Source organism: Rhinopithecus bieti, unplaced genomic scaffold (genome assembly GCF_001698545.2).
Source record: "Rhinopithecus bieti isolate Rb0 unplaced genomic scaffold, ASM169854v2 scaffold_47995, whole genome shotgun sequence".
NCBI lineage: Eukaryota > Metazoa > Chordata > Mammalia > Primates > Cercopithecidae > Rhinopithecus > Rhinopithecus bieti.
This window is the reverse complement of record NW_016819498.1, coordinates 1,319,032-1,337,443: the sequence shown is the minus strand read 5'-3', so window position 1 is coordinate 1,337,443 and position 18,412 is coordinate 1,319,032. Positions and strand designations below refer to the sequence as shown.

At 41.4% G+C, this 18,412-nt stretch overlaps 1 protein-coding gene across 1 annotated transcript in view; it reads right to left on the bottom strand.

Annotated features, from left to right (window-relative positions):
• The window catches only part of EML6 (EMAP like 6), a 261,918-nt gene that overhangs the window by 64,868 nt on the left and 178,638 nt on the right, over positions 1-18,412 (bottom strand). The window contains exons 19-24 of the mRNA XM_017859044.1: positions 18,165-18,367; positions 12,966-13,077; positions 12,594-12,721; positions 8,243-8,384; positions 4,819-4,971; positions 4,514-4,645 (exon numbers count right to left, since the gene is read on the bottom strand). Of these exons, the coding sequence (XP_017714533.1) occupies positions 4,514-4,645; positions 4,819-4,971; positions 8,243-8,384; positions 12,594-12,721; positions 12,966-13,077; positions 18,165-18,367 (870 nt within the window). The remainder of the gene's footprint in view (positions 1-4,513; positions 4,646-4,818; positions 4,972-8,242; positions 8,385-12,593; positions 12,722-12,965; positions 13,078-18,164; positions 18,368-18,412) is intronic.

The following is an 18,412-nucleotide window of genomic DNA, read 5'->3' as shown; positions in this document are numbered from 1 at the left end:
CCATAAAGTGATCCACATACATCACCCCAGCTGCTATATAATTTACAAGTTAGACTAATTCCAACAATTGGTACTAAATGTACCAAACATCAGGCCATTTGCAATAAAAATGGGAATGAAATGTGCTATTATGGCTCAAATTGTCATTTTTATTTTATTATTATTTTTTGAGACAGAGTCTCACTCTGTTACCCAGGCTGGAGTGCAGTGGTGCAATCTCGGCTCACTGCAACCTCTGCCTCCCAGTTCAAGCGATTCTCCTGCCTCAGCCTCCCAAGTAGCTGGGATTACAGGTACCCGCCACCACACCTGGCTGATTTTTGTATTTTCAGTAGAGATGGGGTTTCACCATGTTGGCCAGGCTGGTCGCAAACTCCTGACCTCAGGTTACCCACCTCAGCCTCCCAAAGTGCTGGGAATACAGGTGTGAGCCACTATGCCCAGCCTTCAAATTGTTAATTTGTAAAGGATGTTACAGCCTGTTATTTCTAGAAATGAACTTAGAGCATTTAGAAAATATCCTTTCTATGTTTTCCCTCCCTCCATGCATTTTTTCTTTCTCAAGTATTCCATGCTGGAGCTTTCATTCAGGGGTAGCTGATGTTCCTGCAAAAGCCCAATGCACTTTTTGGTTTTCCAAGGACCTATAGTTGCCATGCGCACAAGAGGCTGCTGAGGCTGGCGGCTGTGCCATCCCTGCCGCTGAGAAGCCAGCTGGCTCTGGCAAATGCTTTCACTATTTTCGACAGGATCAAAGGCATGAAACAGATCCCTGCTTCTAATTTCTGCTCTCAACCTTGCCAGACCCTGGAGGCCCCTGCTGTGAAAGCTAGGCTGGTCTTGAGGCAGCATGGCATATTCTCGAGATCAGGCATTTTGGGGACTGGGATGTCGGGAATGCAGGAATATCAGGATGACACATGTCTCATGGCTAGTAGAGTTAGATCAGGCAAGATTCACAGGCATACTTCCTCCTCTTCTCCAGATGGTATAATTCCTCCCTAAAAATCAGAAGTGTTTCCACTACTCTCAATCCACAGAAAGCACTTGGTCCAACCCCTTCACCTGACTGAAGGCACCCTTATGATGAAAGGCAAGGTGGCTTTTCAAAGACCTTTGACTCCACTCCTCTCCTGCTCACTCCCAGGGCCCTCCCTCAGCCTCCTGAGCTCTAGGAGGCTGGCCTTGGGCAGGATTATGGAAATAGGGAGGTTTGCTTCTCTTCCCACCAAGTGATGGCTCCATATTGAGGGACTTTACACAGACCTTTCCCCAGGTCCCTCCACAGCAGCACCCCCCGATCCTGGCTGAGATCTTGTGCTTTCTATCTGGGACTTACTTCTCTTTATACCCCTAGCATCTGACACAGGGCCTATACGTTTGCAGAATTAAGAACAAACAAACTCCCTAAATGCAAATGAAACCCACAATGAGATACACTTCACATCCATTAGGACAGCTACTATCAAAATAAACACATAAAATAAGCTTTGGCAAGGATGTGGAGAGATTTGAACCCTTGTGTACAACTGGTGGGAATATAAAATGGTAGAGCTGCTATGGACAACAGTACAGTAATTCCTCAAAAGGGTAAAAATAGAACTACCATATGATTCAGCAATTACACCCTTGGGTATATACCTCAAAGACTTGAAAGCAGGGTTTTGAAGATATATTTGTACATCCATGTTCATAGCAGCATCATTCACAATAGCTGAAATGTGGCAGCCACACAGGTGCCCCTCAACAGATAAATAGATAAGCAAAATATGGTCTATACATAAAATGAAACATTCAGTCTTTAAAGGAAAGAAATTGTGACACACACCACAACATGGAGGAATCTTAATGACATTATGCTAAGAGGAATAAGCCCATTATAGAGAGACAAGTACTGTATGATTCCACTTATATGAGGTACCTAGAGTGGTTACATTCATAGAGACAGAAAGTAGAATGGTAGATGCCAGGGGTTGGGGAAATGAAAAGTTATCATTTAATGGGAATAGAGCTCCAGTTTTACAAGACAAAAAGAGTTGTGAGACAGAGGCGGTGATGGTTGCACAACAGTGTCAATGTTTTTAACATCCTTGAACTGTACACTTAAAAAAATGGTTAAAATGGAGCTGGGCGCGGTGGCTCACACCTGTAATCCCAGCACTTTGGGAGGCCGAGGTGGGTGGATCACAAGGTCAGGAGATCGAGACCATCCTGGCTAACATGGTGAAACCCTGTCCCTACTAAAAATAAAAAAAATTACCGGGCATGTTGGTGGGCACCTGTAGTCCCAGCTACTCGGGAGGCTGAGGCAGGAGAATGGCGTGAACCCGGGAGGCGGAGCTTGCAGTGAGCCAAGATCACGCCACTGTACTCCAGCCTGGGCGACAGAGCGAGACTCTGTCTCCGAAAAAAAAAAAAAAAAAAAAAAAAAAAAAAAGGTTAAAATGGTAAATTTTTGTTATGTGTATTTTACAATTCAAAATAATTAAGAAATCTTCCCAAAATTTACTCTTTATATATCCTCTTTTCTCTGGACTCTTCACTGCCTAATAGAAACAATAATGGGTTTTAACCCCTAATAGTCATTGGGTAGTGGGATTTCACATATTGTATCAGGTATTTTGTGTGTATGTATGTGTGCGTGTGTGCGTGTGTGTGTGTGTGTGTGTGTGTGTGTGTCGGATTCTAAATAAAGTTAATCACACCCTATTCTACCTGGCAAGAGAATAGCAAGATAATAAATAGGGAGAAATCACTGCTTTAAAAAAAAAAAAGCAGAGAATATCAAAGAAGAGTCTGAGAAGCAGCTGCTTTCATCGGCCTCACCAGTTCCTACATAAGTCATAGTGCCCTGCCTGGTCTTAAATGCCAGTCGAAGCCCTCGGCACTGTGTCCGGCTGTCACTGCCCTGACATGAAAGCGAAACGGACTTATCTGATCTCCCTTTGCCCTTGTTGGGACTTGTACTACCTTGTATAAATGCAATGCATTGCATGCTTTCTTCTCTATCTACTGCACTATATAAAACCCCTGAATGCTGTAAAGCTGAAATAAAGTCCAAATTCCAATATGGCAAGTATAGTTACAACTAAATACCTGTCGGGCAAAAGGGTTTCCAAGTCCTGGTCTAAGGCCACTACTCCAAGAATTACCTGAAAAAAAAAAAATGTTCTGGCGTCTCTGAAGTAACTTTTTGGCTGAGGCCTTCATCATCGTTCTCCTAATTTTAACTGCTCCCACTCCAGGCTCACTTCTTCTCCCCAAGATGGGAGGGAATGCCCCACTCTAGATCCCTCAGTGTTACTTAGTACCTACAAGTACACAGTTCAGCATGAAACTTCTACTCCGTCCCAGCCTGCGTCTCCACATTCCCCTCCCTGTACACCCTCAGCCACTCAGCACTTCTACTTCTTCATCACCCCCTGGTTCTTCCCACCTTTGCTCTTCATTTGCCATGTTCCTTTTTGCCTGGAATGGCTCTTCCTTGATTGCGCTATCTGGTGGATTTCTCCTCGACTCTCAAGATCAACCTCAAAGGTTACTTCCTTCTACGGAGGCTCCGTGGAGCTTTCCCTCAGAGCATACATTGGGCTTGGTGCTTTTCTACCACAGTGGACTACAATGTCTCTGAAGGCGGGAATGCTGCCCATTCCCAAGTGCCTGCTCCAGACTCTTAACACCAGCCGAGTCTCGAGGATAGGATTTACAAGTGACTCACCCTACAGTGCAATGTTCCATCCTGGGTACTGAATGCTGCCGTGGCCCATTCTGAGTCCCTGCTCACCACTTCCCCTGTGACTCACCACTGCTTACTCACACCATACCCACTTTGTGCTCTTGTATTATTTATGGATGAGTATGTCTCCCTCACTCAATTATAAACTCCACAGGGAGCAGAAACCATGTCTTACTCACTTCCAGAGCCTCCACATTTGCTAGCTTAAGACTTTGCAACACCATAAAAGCTAGATTTATTAAAAAGACAAATCTTGATGGCATTCGTGGGCATGACTTGGGGGAGGTGGGAGTAGGTTGGGAGTTTTATAGAGCAGAGAAACTTTAGGCAGGCTGAATGTAGATTTCTACCTCTGCTGGAGGAGGAAAATTGCTTGAGGTTTTTTGGGCGGTTCTCTAAGAGGTGGAGCCTTGGGTGGAAAAGGGAAACAAGCTAGGAGGAGAAGGAGGAGACCCAAGACAAGGAGAAAGCATACCCAACTAAAGGTGAGGCAGTGGCTTGCTATGATAACAAAAGGCATCATGTATCTTTAACTGTCTCAAAACTCAATGGCTTGAATCAATAGTGACAATAATAATCTTAAGCATAAAAGATGGAAAAGTATTCAAAATGTTAGCACCAGCTGCCTCTGGGTTGTAAAATTACAGTCGTTTATATTGTTTTGGGTACCCCCTTTCCTATTTCTAATACTCAATTGCCATTCTCTCTAGAAACGATGCATAAATGGACATTATTTAAACACAGAAATTCTATTTGAAAAGCCACAACATACTTTACCTCTAGAGTCCCAGTCAATGTGTGTAATATAACTCGAAGCGCCTTTACAGATGCCAACCCTTTTGCTTGTAAGTACGTTGTAAATATCCACAAAGTTATCATGGGATGCCACTGCAAGGTATTTTCCCGTATCTATAAAGAAAAATGTGGGGTTAACACCAAAGCATCTTATATAGGAATTTACTTCCAGGAACTTAGTATTTTAAAAGTGGGGAAATGGTCAAAGAAACATCTAAATAGTTCATTCTTGTAATTTTTTGTCCCAAGACTGTGCTGTTTTAGAAAGTATTTGCTGTCATCTTCACCTTTTGAAAACTTAATATCAGAGATCATTTCTTTTCTGTGATGGAAAGAGACCATGTCTTCAACAGTGTCAGCATTTACAACCAGGAAACTCCCATCGTTCAAGCCAACTGCTAAGGCTTTCCCATCAGGGGAAAAGGCACAGCATCTTCCACCTACAGAAGAATCCACAAAAAACACTTATTATCCAAAACTTCACTGTCAAGCAAACCACATGAAGAGATGAAGAAATCTGATCATGTGCATTATGCACGGACACATGACTGCCTTTACATTGACACTACACTTGGGAAAACTAAACCTTCATAATTTAAGGCATCTCTTGGCTGTGTGCAGTGACTCGTGCCTGTAATCCCAGCAGTTTGGAAGGTCGAGGCAGGCGGATCTCTTGAGCCCAGGAGTTCAAGACTAGCCTGGGTTTGCAACATTACCTAGGTTAAAGATTAGTTGAAAAGTTATTTTTTATAGAGGTAAAACCCAGGCTCTACAAAAAATACAGAAATAAGCTGGGTGCAGTGGCTCATGCCTGTAATCCCAGCACCTCGGGAGGCCAAGGCAGGTGGATTGCTTGAACCCTGGAGTTCAAGACCAGCCTGGGCAACATAGCAAAATCCCATCTCTACAAAAAATACAAAACTTAGCCAGGCATAGTGGCACATGCCTGTAGTTCCAACTACTCAGGAGACAAGATGGAAGGATTGCTTGAGCTTTGGAGGCGGAGGGTGCAGTGAGCAGTGATCACGCCATGGCACTCCAGCCTGGATGACAGAGGGAGACCCTGTCTCAAGAAAATAAAATTAAACATCTCTGCTCCCCAAATCCAAGGAAAATGATCATAATATCAAAAATACATTTTCAGCTTCTATGAGGTCTATTCATTCATTTATGAGTATTTAAATACCTGGGGTTTTCAAAAAATTAGTGGGGTAAATGGAGAAAAGGAGTATAGTGTAGGGTTAATAGGACCGGTATCTTTGCTTCCAAGAAAAGAGGTAATATTTAAGAATAGGAGTTCTATAATAAAATTTTCAGAAAACTTTTTTAAAAAAATATTATGCCTTACATACAACTCGCTTTAGAGGACCTCGTTCGTTTAGTTGCTCCAATTCTCTGATTCATGGATTGTAATGCATAATTCTAGAGGTGCAAGATACTGTTCTTGCCTCTTCTGTCATGGGAAGAATGGAATCTGAACATTCTCTTGAGGGGTATCTGGAAAACTAATTGGCACTAGGGTGATGGTACTGGATGAACCATGTTTTCTACTGCTTTGTAGGGTCACAAAGACATTTCTGAATCAGGAGCATGGACTTTGCAAAGGTATGTCTAAAAGGAAACCAATTCAAAAATATGCCTACCCTCTGCCACCATTCTTATTATCAAGAGTTGTAAGCACAGCTCCAGGGATAGGACAGCCAGGTGGCCCTGTGCCAGGGCATTTAATACCGAGCCTCTTTACCAACTCCTCTGTTCATGGTATGCTGAAAGCTATGTTCACACCCAAAACTGATGTGTCAGTACTGGGACAATGAAAAGACAAGCCTGCCCTTGAAGAGCATCATCAAGATTAGGTTAACCACAATCTACCATACAGACCAAGACACGTTTGAGAGTGAAGAGGAAAGCTATTAATAATTATACCAGAACAACAGGGGTAAACTAGGTTGAATGGTTATCCTATCTAAGATGGGTCAATAGTTGTTCTTTTAACTAATTTTAACTTAGGGAATAAAGTCCATTGACTGACATTCAAGTCCTCCACAGTGAGGACTTGGCCTATCTTCTCCCAATATGAACTAGTGGCCAAAATGATTCTAGCTTGTAGTGATTAAGAGCATGGGCTTTGGACTTGGATTTGGGAAATCTTTCCTCCACCATTTACAACTCCCAGGAGTCTAGTATAAAGAGAGGCAACACGGCAGAGGGAGACAGTGTTAAGCAGTGGTCATAGGTGTGTTCTCAGAGTCACACTGCATGGGATTCAATTTGATTCCATTACCTACTAAATGTGCAAACTAAGCTCCCTGTGCCTCGGTTTTCTGATTTGTAAGTGGCAATAATAATAGCCTTACTCATGGGGTTCCTACAAAGACTACATGGAAAGAGTTGGCATAGTTGCTGGCCCAGCCATATTAGCCACCATCACTATTGTTAATACTGTTTTGACAGCTTTCTTCATTTTATTACCCTAGAATACAATCCTCATGTCTGCTTACAAAATTACTCAGTACAAATATTTTAGGGCTAGGCCCCAATTTCATCCTTTCCTCTTAAGGACTTTTATAGATCCTTCAAGCCTCAGCTCTCATCACCTCCCCGAGGAAGCAGTTCCAGGCTGTAGATCTCCTCTGAGGCTCCAGGGTACTTCGTGTCAAGTATCTTCAGTCTGTCCTTCCACATCCCCTCTTTGCCCTTGTCCACCCTGCTCTGTGCCTGAAGCTGGCCTGCATGGAGAACGTCAATGGGCTCCCTTGTCCTCTGGTTTCTGGTTGAGTTTGGCCAAGGGGGAGCATGGGTGGGAGATGAGAGAGATGGAGGAAGAATAGGGAGGCTGGGCCATTTATTTCCCTGGCTGCCTCCCGCAGGGTCACTGCATGCTGGCAGAGTCCCCTGGCTAACAGTGGTGGCTCCTCTCAGCCTGCCATCTCATGCGGCTCTCATATTCAGGGTTGCAGCAGTTGTCCCCTCCTCCTGCCCCTTCATGCCAGGGCTAGTGAGAGAGGCCGCCATTACTAGCTGCATAGCGCTGCACTACCCCGGGTCATTTCCTCACACCTTCCCCATCCCTTTATAAATAGTCCCATTTAAAAGACTCTCCTCGAATTACCAAATTTGATTGGATATGTTGCTGGGACTGTGTTCAAGTCCTATCTATCTCTGACACTAGAGATGGGACCATTCATCATGGGATCCCCTGTGCCTGCCACACAGAAGCTACTTAATAAATGTTTGCTGAATTTGTACCTCTCAGTACACCTCATAGTTCTAGTGCATATAGGTGTTCAAGACATCTTTACTCATTTCTTAAGTATTACATTTCTATATAATTGACGTTTGTTTTCAAGTCATAAAGTAAGTTCTGGAGACAGTTAGTTACAAAATAAACAGCATTCTTTAAAAGCTAAAGAGTTTCAATTGGCTCCCACAGCTCTCGATGAGAAGAAGGACATATTGCCCCCAGGTGGCAAATATCTGTGCAGTGCAAGGAAAATGAAGTGAAAAACGGAACTGGATTAGGCCAGCCTTCTGAATAATTCTACATGTGCTTAGTTAAGACTGTAGCAATCAATATAAGATTCCCATTGCCCAGCATATTTTTGGGCATATAACAGGAGCCCTCAGTAAATATTAATTAAATGAGTGAATAAACCTGACACATTGTTACTTGTAAATACTCTGAGAGATGTGTAAGGTGGTGTTACGTACCTTTTTTGAGTTTCCGTACTGCCAGCATACGGTGCTGGGCGGAGAGTTCCCAGATGCGAAGTGTTTTATCATCGCTCACTGTTGCACAGATGGGCAGGAGAGGGTGAGCTGCCAACCCCCACACTTCTCCTTCCATGTGCCCCTGTGGCAGAGGAAAAGGGGCAACATTAACTCTACTTACACTGTCTGGCTAGCCCTTCTTTAGCCCGGTGCTGAATATTCAGTCCAAGAGTATCACAAAAAGGTATAAACAGGAATGAACATATTTTGAGCTTCCTTGAACCAAAATGATCACCCGAAATAATTTTTTCATTTAAACTTGAAACAAGAGCTGGACCTACACGATGCTAAATCATTCATTTGCATAGCAAAACATGAACTCGTTGCTGATTGGTTTTCTATGATGCCAAACATTTTTCCATTTGGAAACATCCAGGTAAACGGTGAAACGCCTGCTTTTCTGTTGATACTAAATAAACATAGTATATATGTACTCTCCTAGTAAAGCAGCTGAATCACAAGGACACAAACCATTTCCTTCAGTTAAATCATAAAAGATGCAGGTATGACCCATTCGTGTCAGTGGAACTGAAGAGCAATATTCTCATTATTTATGCAACTTTAGTCCTTTGAACATGTAGCATTCGGCAGAGCAGAAATAAAGGAAGCTAAATTTTCATTTCAAGTGTCCTCGGTGTAGCTAAGGTTCTGCATCTGTTCACAAATTGGCCTGTCCATGTGCTAACAATGAACATCCAAAACTGAAAGGTGCTTAATAAGCACTGGCCCAATTCCATATACCTTTATCTTATCACAAACACACTTGGCTGACTTAGAATAATAACTAAGATAAAGCAGTATTTTTTAAAAAAATGAACACTTAACGGAGAAAATGAATTTGATTCTCATAATTTTTCACTCAATAATGCAGGGTAAAGATTAGTGCTACAGAGCAGTTAAACAGATCAGATTAACTATTTACTGAATTTTGCTTTTAATGGCTAATTATAAAAGGCTTTGCTTAGTAAAGCAAAAAGGAAGCCCACACACAGGCATCTGAAAGGTGTTTGTAGCTGGAATGCTATGGGGAACAGGTGGCTTTCCAAAGAGAAATTGGATGATTCCAATTTAACTGAGAAGCTATTTGAGCAAAACAGTGAATTTGGCAGAAGATGTAAAGTTCCAAATACAGCTGACATTCAAATATGAGAAAATGAGGGGCTGAAGGGTACAGACATTGTTTTTGAATTTATTGGATTTGAGGACACCCTACATCCCCAGTTTTCTAGTCTTCTCTTCAGAAGCCTCCCAGCCCCAGAGTCACAGTCAGGGTACAGGTCAGGGGTCAACCTCACATCTTCCCAGACTGACTCTGCTTGAAGCTCTTCTACAGACTGAGCCCCTTTGTGTATTTTAGTTAAGAACAGGATCGTGGGATCCAGAGATCCTTTTAAACCACTGCCTTATATTGATATCAAAATTACATTTCCTTAATCTGTTTATTTTAATCCCCGTGTAACACAGGATCAGACAGTAAGCGAGGCAGGCTTGGAGGACCTTGAATGGCACAAGGAAATGGGCTTAGGATCCTGCTTTGGTGCTGATCACCCATAAAGCTGATCATAAACAGCTGTTCAACTGCGAGCTGACTGCTTCAAAGCACACATGACGGGAAGTACCACAACCCGTCACCTGCCATTCTCCCCTTCCCCAACCTTATTAAAAATAAGCAATCTATTCCAACTGTGATTGGATTGCCATGCCACCGAAACTGGCAGAGTGGTTCTAAAATCTTCTCCCAGCAGGACAGTCCATCGTCTCACTCACACTGCCTCCATAGTTCCTTCACTTTCCCTTGGTGTCTCTATCGTCTCTCAGAACAGGACTGTGAGATGGTCCTGGGCAGGCAGGAAGCCCTTATTCCACTGCACATACACACAGCACAGAGCAGACCTGGGCAGGAGCCCAACAAACATGGACTGAACTGAAATACTGAGTTCCACCTAAGAGGAAATAGCAAATGAGAATGCAGAAGAGGAAAAAAAGATGCTGAGAAAAAAAGGGAGAGAATGGTACACATGTAGGTGGCAAAGATGGTAACTAACATCTGGTCTGAAGCTTCCACCAGCTCAACCAGCCACCCCACAGCTCAGGGGCTTTCCTGCAGCGTCCAGGTTAAGAGACATGGGGAACAGCCTGGTGAGGTGAAAAAGGGCTCGAGTAAACCTTGGTTGGAATCCCAGCTCTGCAGTTCTCAGCAGGTGACTGTGGGTAATTTTCTGGGCATTAGGTCCCTCATCTATAAAACAATTTAACACAGCCAATCTGTTGTGGAGATGAGACAAATTTAGTACAACGGTATTGCCTGACACAGAGTAGGTGCTGAATATATGATTGCTGTGGTTATTTTTCTTATTAGAGCAATAGAAAGAAACACAGGAAAGAATACAATTGTAGAGAATTAAGAAGTGGAAAGCCTTTATCAAGCATAAAACATATTTAAACCAAACTACCTCAAGTGTAACACAGTAAGACAGAAAACAAAGTTTAGATCTTACAGTATTATTTAAATCATATCAGAGCATAAATCTTCCAAAATATCTAGCAATATAGCATACATGGAAACAATTTACATTCTCAAACATTTGGAGATTAAAAAGTAAATAAATATTTTTCAGTAAAATTAGATGAGAAGTTATAGCCAGAAAAAAAAGATTTCACTTGGAAGAAAACAACAAAAGCAAGAACAGCTGGAGAACAAAGACATCATGCCTCAAGGATGTATCTCCTGCCTCATTCCCCAGCCTGGCTGCCAGGCACGACCAGCTGCAGAGCTTTCAAGGTTTGTTTTCACATAGATTTTTTTCTTTTTAAAACACAGATTTATTCAGGATATCCAGGATAGGACTTGGGCACATGTGTTTTTAAAGCCTTGCAGTGTCCTGAGCCATAGTGTATATGCACATGTGTTTCCATGATACACTAAGTCACAGGGACCCTCTCAGTGGGATTTGGGGATTCACTCCTAATACAGCAAGCCTGCAGGCATCACTCAGAGATCAGGGCAAGGAGGGGAAGCTCCTGCACTGGAATCTTAGAAGTTCTGACTGCTCATATGATCAGAGCATTTTCTTTTCCCTCCAACTTCTGAACAGACATCCTTCACCCCTCACCATGCCTCTTCCAACTAAATATGGTCTTATCCATCACCATACCGGGCAAGACTACCTACGTACCTCCACACTCTACCACATCCCTATCCCTGAGGTGAGATTTTATCATTTCTTGGCTCCTAAAGGGTTCTGTTACATTTATTTTAGTTCAATTTTACCTAAATATGACTTTTGAGGGAAGACAGGGATTAAGGAGGATGTAATGTGTTTATGTGGATCAAGGCTGACACTACAGTGAGGCCCATATTCCAAAGGGGCACTGGTGCGTCTGGCATGTGGGGAGTAGGTGACTTGTCTTGTTCATTTTATGGATGGACAGATTGACAGGACTTATACCTAAGGCACCTCTTCCACACCTGGACCCAATTTAGATAATGAAATTCTGGACTTTGAGCAGATCCTGTAACGTGATAAGGCTCTTGGGGACCTTGGGGGTGGAGGTAAAGAATTCTGTATGTGGTAGGGGCATGAATAACTGGTGGCCAGAGGGTGGCCAGTGATGGTGACCCTCATACTTCTCCTGGCTTTCACACTTTTGCATAATCACCTCCCTTTGAGTGTGGTATGACCTGTGGCTTGTTTCTAGCCAACAGAATATGGCAAAGGTGATTGAATGTTCATGATTCCACATACGTGATTACATAATTATGTAATGTAAGAGTGTAGTGTCTATTTTTTCCCTCTGTTTTTGGCTTTGAGAAAGCAGCAATGTTGGGAAACCCCATGTGGCAAGGAACTGTGGGCAGCCTCTAGGAGTTGAGAGTGGCCTCTAGCCAACAGCCAGCAAGAAAGAAAAAAGAAAAGCCCTTAGTCCTACATTTACAAGCAATTAAATTCTGCCAACAGCATGAGTGAGCTTGGAAGAATCTTCCCCAGTTTAGCCTCGGATGAGACCATAATCCTGGTCTTTATTGCAACCTTATAAAACACTAAGCAGAGGATCCAGTTAAGCTGTGCTCAGATTCCTGATCCACAGACGCTGTGAGACAATAAACGTGTGCTGTTTTAAGTTGCTAAGTTTGTGGCAATTTGTTACACAGCAATAGGTAACTAGTTCAACTCTTGTGCAACCCTGAGAGTGAGTGCTTCCTTAAGTTTTGGAACCTAAGCATCAACTTTGTCTCACCCTAGTCCCAGCCCTGATGTGAGCTGCAGTTTAGAATAGGTACAAACAGTACCTGAACAAGTAGTGTCATTGGGCCGCTCTTATCGATTTCCAGAATCTCTCCATTTTTTGTTCCCACCAGGATATGTCCATGTCCCAAGGTGATGGCACGAATTGAAGGGTTATCTTCCAAAAGCAAGCCTGGGAAGGGGATGGTATATTTAATAAAATAACAAAAACACTGCTTCTTAGTATAAATTCAATTTGTATAGCTCCAAAGAACCAGGTACTAGGCAGTCAGCCTTGACATTTCTACCAGGAGAAGAGAGTTCGAAACATGGAAGAGGGAGAAAATTGATTGGTTAATAGTTTTCTAAAATCTTTAGTACCATCTTCTCCATCCCTATGAACACAAAGATTTCTATTACATGTTTGGGAGTGGCACCTTTTGAGCTAGTTGACAATGCTGATCTTTTAATGGCATAAGTCTTCAAGCATCTTTCAAACATATCATCCCAGAGCTCCACGATGCCGTCCTTTCCACCCGTTACAAAGCCCTGTGAAAGCACACATGGGAGGTGTTATATACACATCAAAATGACCAATTACCCACTTGGCCCCAGAAGGATTCCCCCGTGAGTAAGGCAGCTTTGTGTATGTTACCTTCCTAAATATATGAGATGGAAAACTCTGCTGATAACAATGTTTGAATACTATTTTCTGGGAGCATTTCTCCCACATTCCCCTAGCAAGATTAAGCACTTTCTCATCATGTATCCATTGCACTCTCTTCAGAACACTGGTTGACAGCTGGCCCACTGATCAAGCATGGCTGTGCCTGTGCCCAGTCTCCCAACCAGAATGTGGTTCCTACAGAATGGAACCAACCTCAAAACCTAGCAGAGTTTCTGGTATCTCACATACTCTGACCAAATGGATTGAAGTTAACATCACAGTTTAAAATTATTGTTAGACATTTAAAAATAAAAGTCATGTCCAGAAGAAAACATCACTATTTATTAAGAGTAACTTAGGTACTTCATACAATGAAACTATCCTATTTCAGTCAATAGATACAATTACCATAATTAAAATCCAGATTAATTTTAAAACCTGGAAAGTAAAAAGTCTTAACATATTGGATATTTTAACAAGTTCGAAATCTTTATCTCCTGTTCTAAGCCTTATAATTTTTTTGGCTGTACTAGTTTTCCTTTCTGGGGTAAAATTTATTACCATAATGCCAAACTGTTCCCTAGAGGGTTTTTTTTTTTTATTTTTTTAAAGGAAATGCTGACGTAATTCCACTCCTCAGCAACTTTTAATTTTAATGCATTTTATGAAGTTTACAAAGAAATAATATTTTGAAGTGTGTAACATTAAATATCCTTATCCTTATATAGAATTTGTACCCAGGAAAATTCAATCCCCAAATTAAATTTAAATGCAGTATATTATATTGTGATATCCTTGTCTTTTCTCATGATTTTGCAGCTTAATTTACCAAACAACAATAGCTTAAACAAGTTACACCATATTTACTTCTGGGCCTACAGAAATTCTTTCTTCTTTTTTAATCTTTTCTAATACTTGCCAGTCTAACCAAAATTTTATTTTATTGCCAGTAAAATAAAAACACAAACAAAAAACCAAAAAACACCTTAGCCACTAAAACAACCATTGTAGTTGCATATCTAACAAGAACCTACTTTTGTAGTAGAATCAACACATTTGCCTAAGGACAGGTAAATGAAAATTGAGGCTTGGGTTAGGAGTAGTAGGTGGCTTAAACTGGAAGTCAGAGGGCACAGATGAAGTGGTACCACCAGCAAACTGGAAGTAACTGAAAATAAGTTGATATTTGCTGGCAAGTTGATTGAATAAAGTGTTTTAAAACACTGAAGGTGCTATGGTTTAAATGTTAGTCGCCTCCAAACCTCATGCTGGAATTTAACTGCCTCTGTAACAGTATTAAGATGTGGGAACTTTCAGAGGTGACTAGACCATGAGGGGTCTGCCCTCATGAATGGGTTAATGCCGTTATTGTAGGAGTGGGTTCATTATAGAAGAGTGATTTTGGCCCCTCCCACTCTTATTGGCCCTTCAGCCATTGGGTAACACAGCAAGAAGGCCCTTCCCTGTTGCAGCCCCTTAATCTTGGACTTCCCAGCCTCCACAACTGTGAGCCAATCAACTTCTGTTCATTATAAAGCACCTAGTCTCAGAAATTCTGTTACAGCAGCAAAACAGACTAAGACAGAAGGTAAGTGTAATCTTTGTAACGGGACACTGCAAGGCAAGTAGACAGACCAGGGCAATCATGATGAGCTTCAGTGGAAATATGCCCAGCACTCTAACACTCTTGTTAAAGCTGAGCCTTTCTACACAGGAGCAAGCTGGTTATGATGTAAATTTCTGTCATAGCAAATCGATGTCTGGAACAATAATGTAACCACCTGGTACTTTTAGGTCTCTGCCCATTGTGTCACCAAGGAGGAAGACAATGCTGAAGTATTTCTCAGGACTCTTCTGCTGCTAAGTGTCCACATTTATCCTGGCACTTCTTAAGGGACTCTTATGAGTGGGGCCAGAAAGAGAATGTGTGGAAAAGTGGAGAGAAGCTGCATATAAAGAAACAACTATAAATGAAATTATAAAATATCTTTGCTTTCCTCCCTATTGTCTCTTGACTGAGCTTCATGACAACTACTTCCTAATTCAGAAAGGCCTGTTTTAGATACAGGCATCCTCTTGGTGGGCCATCCTAAGACTACCTTATAATTTTAGAAGGCTGATGAGGAAAATGAATGCTGAAACGCAGGCCATACCTTATCCAATGCATACATAGCAAACACAGGCCCATCATGAGCTTTCACTGTCTTCAGTAGTAGAATGTCTTTCCAAATAAAATATCTCCAGTAGCTGCTCCTGAGAACACTAGATCTTCCATTCGTCCATAAGAAACACACATCATTGTTTCCAATTTTCCAATGCTTCCAAAAGTTCCTCTTTTAGAAGTGAAGCCCCACCTAGAGTGGACCAAGAACAGTTATTATTTAAAAAATCTGGCACTTCCTATGAGCATATAGAATGACGACTTCCGTGAGAAATCTGGTGTTTCTCATTAGGTATTTATGTAAAGATGTCTAAAAGTGGCAGAGAACATCAAAAGCAAAATATTGTAAGAGTATTTCTCATTCATTCATTAACTCAGCATTTAATGAACCCCTACATGTGGTAGGTGCAGTGCTCACTGCTGGGATATGAAGATGAAAAGAGGGTTCCTGTATTCAAGGAACTCAGAGTCTGGCTGGAGGGATGACTCAGTATGCATCTCACTCCAAGACACGTGTCTAACTGAGGCTCAACACAAGTTCTGTGTCAACCAAGAGAAAAGTGGCGAAGTGCCTGGAGGAGCAAGCAAAGTCTTCATGAATGCTGACCAAAACAATAAAATAGTACTGACTATAAATGTAAAATATAAGCATGTTATATGTGCTCTGCTTATTTATCACAGCAATTTTGGGGTGAGAAAATGAATTGTTTTGTAGGAAAATGTAGTATATGGGACAAGTCATTAGATTTGTCCCTTATACATTCACATTTCCCCATACTCCCTGTCACTGAGAAACCCAGCTTTATTCATGACAGCTATGCACAGGCTGGCTTTCCAGACATATTGGGTGGCATTACCTTCTTTTAAAAGCAAAATGCACTGGAATAGAACCTTATTCACATTTTCTGCATAATAAAATTGGGCTTGGTACCAAAGCTGATATGAAGAATTCAGATTCAATTGTATTAAGTCTGACTTATTAGTGAGAAGAGTAAGGTATCCTTTATGTTTTCTCATGCTTATTTATTCATCATTATTATCAACATTAAATCTACCAATATTTATTGGACCACCTATTTGTGGGCAGACTCAGGGTTTAATTCAGGTTTAAATTCAGTAATAGATAAATAAAGGAACCCTCCAAATAGATACAATTTTATTCACTCAACCAAAATGATCATTTTATTTCCTGTGCAGTAGTCTAACATAATTACTGCTTTCAGAACAGATGACTAAATATAAAATGATTATTTTCACGGCAGAACATTTTCCAAAGCTTTCTAGGTATTGATGAATATGCATAGCATCATATAGAGTGTTCTAAGCTTCAAAGCGTTCTAACTGAACTTGGGAGTGAATTTTTTTAGGCGCATTTTATTTTAGATTGCAGAGACAAGCCAGGTAGTAGCAATAGTTTTGTTCTATTTTCTTTCCAGCTAGGGTCAAGCTCTCAGTCACATAAAATGATAAACCCAAAGGACAGTACCTGCTTGTTGCCAGAACTTGATGTGCTTTATCCCAACTGTAACCAGTTTGTCAACATGGTGTGGGTTACACTTTACCACAAATATCTTATCTTTATGTCCTCTGTAAGAGACAAATAGGAAATAAAATTATAGATTGAATGGAAGCAACAGCTTTATTAAAAGCATGCATTTGGTCTAATTTTAAGCACATCTAACAGGACCACTAAATTAGAAAATGGTTTAAAATCCACACAGGCATCTACATTAAAATAATGAGCTTTCACTTTTCTTTGCATGTTTGAGCCGTTTCTTCTTACCCTAATGTTGCTGCCAAAGTTTATTTACTTATACGTTAAACAAAGTAATGAAACATTTAAAACATGTCATAATGTCTCCATAAGATAAAATTAATGCCACCACTGTGGGGTTGCAAGTAATTCTGGGGATATGCAGAAGGAAAGAGATAGTATTNGTAACAGTATTAAGATGTGGGAACTTTCAGAGGTGACTAGACCATGAGGGGTCTGCCCTCATGAATGGGTTAATGCCGTTATTGTAGGAGTGGGTTCATTATAGAAGAGTGATTTTGGCCCCTCCCACTCTTATTGGCCCTTCAGCCATTGGGTAACACAGCAAGAAGGCCCTTCCCTGTTGCAGCCCCTTAATCTTGGACTTCCCAGCCTCCACAACTGTGAGCCAATCAACTTCTGTTCATTATAAAGCACCTAGTCTCAGAAATTCTGTTACAGCAGCAAAAACAGACTAAGACAGAAGGTAAGTGTAATCTTTGTAACGGGACACTGCAAGGCAAGTAGACAGACCAGGGCAATCATGATGAGCTTCAGTGGAAATATGCCCAGCACTCTAACACTCTTGTTAAAGCTGAGCCTTTCTACACAGGAGCAAGCTGGTTATGATGTAAATTTCTGTCATAGCAAATCGATGTCTGGAACAATAATGTAACCACCTGGTACTTTTAGGTCTCTGCCCATTGTGTCACCAAGGAGGAAGACAATGCTGAAGTATTTCTCAGGACTCTTCTGCTGCTAAGTGTCCACATTTATCCTGGCACTTCTTAAGGGACTCTTATGAGTGGGGGCCAGAAAGAGAATGTGTGGAAAAAGTGGAGAGAAGCTGCATATAAAGAAACAACTATAAATGAAATTATAAAAATATCTTTGCTTTCCTCCCTATTGTCTCTTGACTGAGCTTCATGACAACTACTTCCTAATTCAGAAAGGCCTGTTTTAGATACAGGCATCCTCTTGGTGGGCCATCCTAAGACTACCTTATAATTTTAGAAGGCTGATGAGGAAAATGAATGCTGAAACGCAGGCCATACCTTATCCAATGCATACATAGCAAACACAGGCCCATCATGAGCTTTCACTGTCTTCAGTAGTAGAATGTCTTTCCAAATAAAAATATCTCCAGTAGCTGCTCCTGAGAACACTAGATCTTCCATTCGTCCATAAGAAACACACATCATTGTTTCCAATTTTCCAATGCTTCCAAAAGTTCCTCTTTTAGAAGTGAAGCCCCCACCTAGAGTGGACCAAGAACAGTTATTATTTAAAAAATCTGGCACTT